General features: G+C 43.9%; 1 protein-coding gene across 1 annotated transcript in view; it reads right to left on the minus strand.

Moving 5' to 3' along the window:
- Positions 1–2,881: 2,881 nt before the first annotated feature.
- The window catches only part of dld (deltaD), an 8,318-nt gene continuing 1,085 nt past the window's right edge, over positions 2,882–10,114 (minus strand). The window contains exons 3-12 of the mRNA XM_062392991.1: positions 9,806–9,866; positions 8,739–8,996; positions 7,317–7,377; positions 7,064–7,194; positions 6,788–6,957; positions 6,467–6,683; positions 6,173–6,346; positions 5,325–6,054; positions 4,610–5,129; positions 2,882–4,492 (exon numbers count right to left, since the gene is read on the minus strand). Coding sequence (XP_062248975.1) covers positions 4,487–4,492; positions 4,610–5,129; positions 5,325–6,054; positions 6,173–6,346; positions 6,467–6,683; positions 6,788–6,957; positions 7,064–7,194; positions 7,317–7,377; positions 8,739–8,996; positions 9,806–9,866 — 2,328 coding nt within the window. The 3' untranslated portion in view covers positions 2,882–4,486. The remainder of the gene's footprint in view (positions 4,493–4,609; positions 5,130–5,324; positions 6,055–6,172; positions 6,347–6,466; positions 6,684–6,787; positions 6,958–7,063; positions 7,195–7,316; positions 7,378–8,738; positions 8,997–9,805; positions 9,867–10,114) is intronic.

Raw genomic sequence — 10,114 nt, forward strand, 5'->3', positions numbered from 1 at the left:
GAGTTATGCAATCTGCTGGCTGCCATTCTAGTTTTTATTTGTATTTGTGACCCTATAATCATCATCCTAAACCTGTATCATTAGTAAACAGTGATGGTGCAAAACTTAAAAAGTGAACAACATGGAAACAAAATGTTGAATACTAGAGTGAAGCTGATCATGGACACTCCCCTGTATAGTTTACCATGAAGAAGGTTTGATTCCCCCCTCAGAAGTTCAAAGAGTGCTGTTCCTTATGTGCAACAGGGCAGCATATGGCAGCCAGTGACCAGGGCTTTGTCTGACTATTGACACCAGAGAGATGCCGAGAGGGAGGATGCGAGAGTGAGCGACTGTTCAGTGGTCGGAGGACAGCCTAACAACAACAAAAGACCAGCTTTAAGCCTGTCTCCTGTGATTTTCCAACTCAGCGAAAAGCTATTGTGGCCCTGAAAAAAGTTAAGTTAAAAAGCTTAGCATGGTATGCGCTAACAACTGCCCGCTGCTTGCGTAATACAAACAAATCGTTTCTGAGCAGTCACAGTTGCAGTCGTTGAAAGGGCAACTGTGCCTGTGTGTCCAACCAACGGGCAGGTCACGGCTACGATCTGTTGCTCTGTGAAGGCATTGAAATGTGGAGGAGACCTCATTGACACAGTGTGCATCAAGTGGCAGTAGACCACTTGATGACGGGCTGTGTCGGTGATACCACCGACACAGCCCGTACTTCAAGCCTCCTTGAATTCAGTCAAGCTGTACAAGACTCCACACACTAATAGATATCACTCCAATTAATATGAATGATTTGCTCATTAATTTTTCGTTAGAAAATTGGATAATATGTAAAAAAATAAAGGCCCCATCTCACAATGTACTCACAATGAATATATGATCTTCACTTCATTTCATTCTCTTTCCCCTCTGATCATGTGACAAACTTCAGTCTGTTTAGCCATGACCTGTGTGTGTGTGTGTGTGTGTGAGTGCGTTTGCTACTGTGCTCAATGTTGACACTTAATGTACTTTTTCCTCTGTAATTGTCGTTAATTTCTTATCATCAGTCATTCAATCTCACCATCTTGGGTGTGTTTATAGAAACTGTGAACCAGATGAGTTTCTTTGATGACTATTTCTACACTCCCAGTGGTCACTAAATGACACAGACACACAGACACGCACGCATGCACACACGCAGAAACACACACATACACACACACAGAGTAGTCAGGCAGGGGCAACCGGGACTAAATCCAGACTGGTGGTTTCTCTCTCTAGCTATAAATACCCCTCTGCGTAAAAGAAGATCACACAAACACACACACACACATAAAGGATAGAGAAAGAGAGAGGGAGAGTGAAAGAGAGAGAGAGAGGAATATACAAGATGTCAAACAAGACACAGTAATACACTTGTATGTAACCTTGCATATCTCTCTCTCTCTCTCTCTCTCTCTCTCTCTCTGCCTCTCTCTCACTCTCTCTCTCACTCTCTCTCTCTCTTTCTCTCACTCAAACACACACAAAGAGATGGCTATGGCCTCAGAGCAGGCTAGCTAAGCAGTCTATGATTATGGGGTGTGTCTTTGTCTCATTTAGTGGTTCCACAAGGAGACAGTCTTCTGCTGTGTCAGACAACTTACATACACACACAGACACACACACACTCTCACACACATGCATGCACATATGCAAATACCAACACTCACTTTTCAACAACAAATTGCTCAGCCTGGATTGTTAAATTGCCTTTTAGAGGAACTGCAAATGTAAAAATGACCGTATAGATATTATTTTGCCGAGCCATCTTTTGAGATGATGCATGATGATGCAAACCTCGCTCTGTTATTCATATAAATGAAGTTAGCTTGTTAACTTAGGTTCAGAAGCAAATTCAGGCCTCAACCCCACCTCTTATCCCCATCAACATACCTGATCGACCCATCACACTATGATCTATACCTGATCAACCCATCACGCTTTGATCTATACCTGATCAACCCATCAAGCTTTGATCTATACCTGATCAACCGATCATGCTTTGATCTATACCTGATCAATCCATCACACTATGATCTATACCTGATCAACCCATCACGCTTTGATCTATGTACCTGATCAACCCATCACGCGTTGATCTATACCTGATCAACCCATCACGCTTTGATCTATACCAGATCAACCCATCATGCTTTGATCTATGTACCTGATCAACCATCACGCTTTGATCTATACCTGATCAACCCATCACGCTTTGATCTATACTTGATCGACCCATCACACTCTGATCTATACTTGATCGACCCATCACACTCTGATCTAAACCTGATCAACCCATCACACTCTGATCTATACCCAGTCAACCCATCACACTTTGACCTATACCCAGTCAACCCATCACACTGTGATCTATACCCAGTCAACCCATCCCTTCCCTTCCATTCATCCATTAACCCTTACTTCATCCCTATCAACATCCCTTTATCATCTTCTCCCTCATCCCTTCTTATTCAGTTGGGTGAACATCTCTCTCTGCATTGTAGGGGCCTACTGGGGGGCCGTAAACAGCTCGGATGCAATGATCCTGAGATGGAACCCACAAACTTAATTTCCCTCCACCCAGTCATCAGTACACTCTCCCCGCACTTACACCACTACCTCAACATCCATTCATCTATCCTCTACATCCAATAAATCAACTCCAGTAACAACCTGTAAACTACAAATTGTTATGTTGTGGTGCTTGCTACTAAAACTCCCATTACTGTGAGATAAAGCCACTGCACAGAAATTGTAAAAACTTAATTTTCATGATTTGTCTACTTCTAATGTGCATGAGATGATAATTAAAATATGATGATATTTAAACAGTCAACAGCAGATGTTCTATATTTCATTCCTCTTTTATTTTGGAAAAATATTGCGTTGTTTTCCAGTAATAAAAATGACAGGCTCTGTACATACGACTTTTATCTTAAATACAACACAGTCACAGTGGTCTCAAGTGCCTAACACATACATGCATACATACAAACTTACATACATACATTATCTGCCAAATAAAAACTGTCCAACTTAAATTATAAGAGATTTAACAAAAAACATCACAACAAAATGAAACATGAAATAATTACATTATTAAATTAAAAGAATACGCCTTTCTTTAGATAACAAATAAAATAAAACAATTGATCCTAACCAATGGCAGGCAGGGTGATGGTGTCCTTCAATTGGCTAATAGTGGAAGACTGGGGGTGAGGGGAGCGGGATTGGGCAGTGCACACACCTGACACCACACAAATGACATCACCTCCTCTGTACACACACTCATACACACACACCTCCATAGTGCAATGAGGTCTTGGCAGTTAAGACTAGTCCATCATAGCTCACTTGGAATCAGGACAGCATCATCAGAGGTCGGGACAATTATGAAAAATTATTACATTTTTAACAGTGAAACAATAATTTCACTTTATCCAGGATTTTTTGTAGCAGAACAGAAATAACAAATTAATTCATAATGAATTTGTATTTGTTTTGCCTGATTTATTTCTCTTTGTTTGTCCTCCAATACTGAAAGTGTTTCCTGAGTCACTCTGCCCGAAACATTGCCCTGTGTATTAAAACCTTCAGGGGTCAGAGGCCAGTATGGCCCAACAGGATCCATGTTGGATCGATCTGCAGTCACTACTGGAATCTTCAGTTCGCTTATTTCTGCTGAGAACCAGCTCAGCCAACATCGTCTCTGTCAGTGCTACAGAGTTAAAGATGTAAAGCTGGAGTTACTGTTTTAAAAATGTTTTAATTCCAATTACATTTTTTTTATGAATTCTTAGCAGCTACAATTTGAAAACTTCTAATGTTGCTATAACTCCACCCTCAACTCTGCAGCACTGCACAGAACCGGAACTGTTCAATATCCACGACAGCTTTTACACTGAATTGTAAAACCACAACACATAACAGTACTACAACAGTACTTCAAAAGTTCTGAGTACTCCAAAGGTACTAAACTGTTCAATCAGTACTCCACAGTACTACAATATTATTGGTCAACATCCAAATCAATACTTCGCTGTTGACCAGCGGAGAGGAGTTCATCTTGGTACGAGCAGTAAATCATCCAGTACTGCAACAAGACTTCAAACGTGCTCTTCATCAGTTCTCCAGCAGTTATCATTCAAACTGCATGATTACATGTTCAGAACGGTTTCTGTACAAAGTTTGTACAACTGCTAGCACTGTCTTTTGGTACTCTGTCCATAGTACTCTGTCAGCATCCATCAAGGGTCAAAATTGTCTTGGATTCACACGTAGCACTAAAGTACTTAGGCCTTGATGAATACACTGCTGGCATAGCAGCACCGTGGCTCAATAGTCCTCCGGAAAAATCCCAGGGAACAGCAGCAAACAGCAGGAGTAGAACCTCCCAGAGACAAGATGAGCTGTACTGCTCAGGGCTGGTGAGTGTGTGGATCAACCACAACCAGAGGAAACTGGTCCGGTATCATACCTGTAATATAGAAAAAAAACCCATCAATGTCTTGTTTCTTTCTACAGGCCGTGTTGAGGGGGATTACATTCATATCATACAATTGCCAGGAGGATAAATATATTTCTGTGTCCTCACCTCTGTAGCGATGATACATTCATCCTTTTGGTCCGACATGACGTAAACAGACTGGTATTTGGTGTCAGTGGTACACTGGTATCTGCTGTCACTGGGACAGTGGTATTCAGCATCACTGGTTGATGGGTACATGACGTCACTGGTTGCAGGGTACTTGACATCAGTGGTTGACTGGTATTTGACGTCACTGGTTGATGGGTACTTGACGTCACTGGTTGATGGGTACTTGACATCACTGGTTGATGGGTACTTGACGTCACTGGTTGATGGGTACTTGACATCACTGGTTGATGGGTACTTGACGTCACTGGTTGATGGGTACTTGACGTCACTGGTTGATCGGTACTTGACGTCAATGGTTGATGGGTACTTGACGTCACTGGTTGACTGGTATTTGACATCACTGGTTGACTGATATTTAAGATCACTTGCTGCATGATAGTTCAGTTCACTCGAGGACTGATAATTTGCTTCGTTGCAACTTGGTGACTCTTCATCGTATTTCTTTTCTGATGCCTCGCTGTGGGAAAGGAACGATAACAGTTAACAAACAGATTCAAAGATGCCACCCTCCAAACAACAAATGCTAAAGACATTGAATAGACGATATTCATTTTAATACTCAAATTTTTAACAAGCTTAGTTTGAGGAATGCATGATTCTAAGCTTCAAAAGAATTTACCTATTTAGGTGTATATTTGTGAAAATAACGTACCTCTTCTGTCTCTTCCTGTATCTTTCCTCTGAGTCAAACTCATCCAACATTTCACAGTTGACCTCTGGCTCACTGTGCTCCTCATCTTTACACAGCAGCAGCTCCTCCTGCCGGACCTCATGCACCAGGTTGTACTCCACACTGGTATAGCGAGTCTTAAGGCCGTTCTTCTCTGATCCATTCATCCCGCTGATTCCACTCAGACCACCCAGCGACCCAGCAATGTCCGAACGGTAATCCACCTTCTTGTTGGTGTTTTTAATGGACGCCGTCATCAAAGCACCCACTTCCTTGTCAGTGCGGAGACAATTGTTGGTGGTCGTCAGGTTGTTCATGGTCTCGTGGCTGTCACTGTGGACACTGTCACTGTGGTGACTTGGCCGATCTTGCAATTTGACACGAACGTAGACAACCATCACTGAGCAGCCAATCAGGATCACCAGAACGAGGAAGACACCGGCACACACAGCCGTCCATGGGAATCCGCTATCGTCATTCTCCTCATCTTCAACATTTCCTTTTTCCGGTGAAGAATACCGCCGATCCGGTCCGTCCATCACCGGCTCACCTTTAGGAACCTCTGGTAAGAGGAACTGGCAGTTGTGACCACCATAGCCGGGCACACAAGCACACACATAACGCCCGCCACGCTCGTGGCAGGTAGCTCCATTGTGGCAGGGGTTGTGAGAGCAGCGGGAGAGGGGGGAGCTGCAGTTTTTGCCAGTATAGCCTGTGGAAGAAATCAGAGATTATCAGTCTAGAACACTAAAACTAATCTATAACTGTATAAAAAAGACAAAGTAAATCAACATAATCCATCAAGAGAGATCTGTTTGAAGCTGCCATACCTGGAGGGCAGGTACAGGTGTAGCCGTTCACTCCCTCTTGACACGTCCCACCGTTCTGACAGGGGAAGGATAGACAGTGTCCAGAGATGCTGCCGCTGTCCTCGCAGTTAGGGCCAGAAAATCCCTCAGGACACTGACAGTGGTAGGAGTTCACCAGATCCACACATTCTGCACCTGCAGAGGGGACAGGGATTGAGACAAAGACTGAATGTTAGTCCCAAAACATTTAGTTCCTGGTGTAGGTTTAATCGTAGGTTATTTATAGTTGATGTAAAAACATAGAAGAAAAATTACCATTCAAACAAGGGTTGGAGGAGCAGTGGTCAATTTTCTTCTCGCAGTTGAAGCCGGCTTGTCCCAACGGGCATTGACAGAAGTAGCCCCCTTCAGGGTTGTTGACACAATGTCCGCCATTGAAGCAAGGCCCATCTGCACAGGTACTGGCACTCAACTCACAGTTGTTGCCGTAGAAACCAGGCGGACAGGTGCACTTGTAGCCATTGTCGTTATCCTATTGGTAAGAATATAAACAGTGGTTACATTAAGGCTTGTTGCCAGAATATATATATATATATATATATATATATTTTGTTGTCTTCCTCTCGTGATACTCACAGTGCAGCTGCCTCCATTGCGACAGGGGTTTCCAGAACATTCATTAATCTGGACCTCACAGCTGGCGCCCGAGAATCCAGGTGGACAGGAGCAAGTGTAGCTGCCCTGGCCAGTGTTGGTACAGGTGGCTCCATTAAGGCAGGGCTTATGGTGCGTACAGTAGTTCAGATCTGGAATCATCAACAATAAACAACATTAATGCACAGCACATTGTAAATTTGAAGGGGAAAAAATGGAGGGATTTTAACAGAATGGTTAATTTTTCAGTGAACTCACCCTGGTTGCAGAAGAGCCCGCCCCATCCCTCCTGGCAGTTACATTGCCAGGGTTGTTGGCAGGTGCCATGGAGGCAGCCTGGGTAACGGATACAGTCATCACAGTAACGTCCACTGAAGCCCACACGACACCTGTTAACACACAACATTCAGTCAGTATTGCTCATAACAGAAGCAAGGATAATTATGATATACATTATGTTACATTTAAATCAGGTGGGAAAAAATACTATATCCAGGGTTTCTGTACTTACTTGCACTCTCCTGGTTTTTCACAGAAGCCATGTTCTTCATCACAGCCGGGAAGGCAGATTGCTGCAGAGGGGAGAGAAAAGATGACAAGTGAATTATGGGAAATATGTTTGCCCTCCATAGAAGTTTCAAACTGGTACCTGTCTGGTTGTGGCCCAGACCTTTTGATCTGTTTGATCCAGTATGTTCACATGCCCTGTCTGTCTACTGCTACACTGCAACATGCTTATGAAAACTTGTTTGGTGGTTCGCGTCACTTTACAGCTGGAAGAGTAAAAAATATTGAGGAAAATCTGGGTCATCGGGTCACATCTGATTGCAGACTCTCACGCTTTGGTTTCTAAAATTTTGAAAAACGTATATAAAACATTGCCCCACAGTTATAACATCCTTTGAGGGGGCTTCGAGAGCTTTTGGTCACCAAAGTGGGGAACCAGCCAACAAGCCCCTTATTTAACATGGTTGCTCTCCAACACAAAAGCGTTGCACACAAAGCTTCCTTTCTCCCCTTGACTGTGGGTCAGAAGTCCCTTTTCTCACCCTTGCCACCCCCATCTCACCCCACCCTACCATCCCTCCTCCTTCTGATCCTCCTCTCTTCCTCTTCCATTCACCTATCCCCTCTCTTCTTCTCCACTCCTCTTGCTCTCCTTCCCCTCCTCTGCTCCTCCCGTCTCTCCTCACACTCCTCCTCCTCCCCCCCAGGGCCAGCTGGTCTGTGTGGAGCTAACCACCAGACAGCTGCTCCATTGTCTCCTCTCACTGAGCAGCTGCCCCCTCCACAACAATACACAACCCTGCTTGGCCAATCAACAGCCCGGGCCACAACAATGCAGGACCCCCACTTGGCCAATCGGGGAGGAGGTTTGGGGCAAAGGAGGCCGCAGTGGTCTAATGGAAGGCACGCGGCGTGTGAATTACTGAGGAGCCAGTGCGGCTCATTAGAATGGAGGCCTCTGGTGCTATGGGATAACTAACTGACGCCTGTTGCACACGGGCCCCGCATTAGGAGGTGGAAAAAGTCCCTAAACAATAACGATCGGCAAGGGACTGTTGGGGGAAATGAACTTTGAAAAGTAGCTTAAGAAACTTTGTAGAAATTAAAAAACACTCAAAGTTTTTACCTCATCACTGTCGACTTAGGGCTCTTTACAGTTTTGATGGTGAAATGTTTTTTCTAACCTCATCATCCAGTTTAAGTCAAAATTAATAATTATTCCTTATGTACTGAGGAAGCATTGTGGGATCAGACGCTTTATGTAAACATCAACATTGAGTGCTAATCACTGTGCTGCTCCTGAAGCTCATCTGTCCCACTAGCATCTGTTAGTGAATTCAAAAATCACCTCAACTGTTTCCTCTCAACATGTTGCACAAACCCCGTGAAAGACATACTTCTGGATTAATAAATCTAATCCACTTACGTTCAGTGCAGTAATGACCCTTCCAGCCAGAGTTGCATATGATCTCCCCACGCTCGCCACAGGTGAAGTGGCCAAAGGCATCGTCTCGGGGCCGACAGAAGACGGAACAACCGTCGCCGTAGTAGTGCTCGTCACACAGGAAGCGATAAGAGTAACGTAGCTCCGTCCCGCCGGATGTCTGTATGTCCTTGAACCACTCATCTCCCACGGTGAGATGACGCTGGGTGGTGACCCTGCTGATCAGATGCTCTGGGTTGTCTGCAGAATAGAAGCGTGCGGCCTGTTATTGATCATATCTTGTTACTGCTAGATAAGTTATGAGTTATATTTAATTAAAAATTAAAAAACCTGACTGATTAGAGTTAAAACTTTGGCATCCACAGGGTTTTTACAGTTCTATATTCACCACCCATACTCCCCCTGTCTTGTGCTGCTAGTTACTCATCATTAGTGCAGTGATAAGCACAGGAGATAAAAGATAACAGCGGCAAATATCTCACCACTGGAACAAATCACAACAAACACCTGCTAAAACTATGGGTGGCCTTTGCCTTGCATGTGTGATGTCAAAGAAACCTGGTGCTTTAAAACATAGAGGCTGTGTTTAATATACTTTACTTATCATCATGACCCACTGATCTACATTAGAAAATCAAGTAAGTTGTAACATAAGCAGGTTTTATTCACTAAGTGGATATTTACTTCAGGTTTTTTTAGCATTTCACAGATGTTCAGTCAGAAATATCATCTAGATTATGCTTTAATATGTATAGCTATTAGTCCTATCAGGAGATAGCACAACTAAGCAGACAATCTAGATAATCTAACACAGCATTTGTTTCTAAAGGAAGATCTGCATGTAGAAATTGTAAGCATATAAGTGTCTCTAAAGCATAATAGGCCTAAAATAAAAACAAAACCTACTACATTTATCAGACTGTGTCCTACTTATCACAAATGACTGAGCACTATGTGAAAAAAACATGCTACTGAGAGAACCCAGGCCAATATCAGCCTTCTGGCACTGTCTTTGAGTTACAGTGCTGCCTTCTCTGGCTGCCACCCACCTGTTGCCAGGTCGTCCAGGGAGTCAGTGTGCAGGGCTTCAATGATCAGTGAAAACGTCCCCTGAGGAGAGACAGAGACACAGAGAGAGAGTCAACAGCTGCAGGGCCTGGAGGCCTCCCTCCCACAGCAGAGGGCCATTAGAGGAGGCCTCCCAATAAACTTCACAGCCTAATTCGCGTGTTGATTAGGGGCCTAATAAGGGCCACTACCTGCTCCCCTTTTCACACCCTGCCACTATCACACTCGCTCGCCGCCGTAAAACCAAACGAGGCGGAATTTCACGCTGCGCTGCCAATGATGTGCCAACT

The sequence above is a fragment of the Platichthys flesus genome, chromosome 1, assembly GCF_949316205.1.
Source record: "Platichthys flesus chromosome 1, fPlaFle2.1, whole genome shotgun sequence".
Taxonomy (NCBI): Eukaryota; Metazoa; Chordata; class Actinopteri; order Pleuronectiformes; family Pleuronectidae; genus Platichthys; species Platichthys flesus.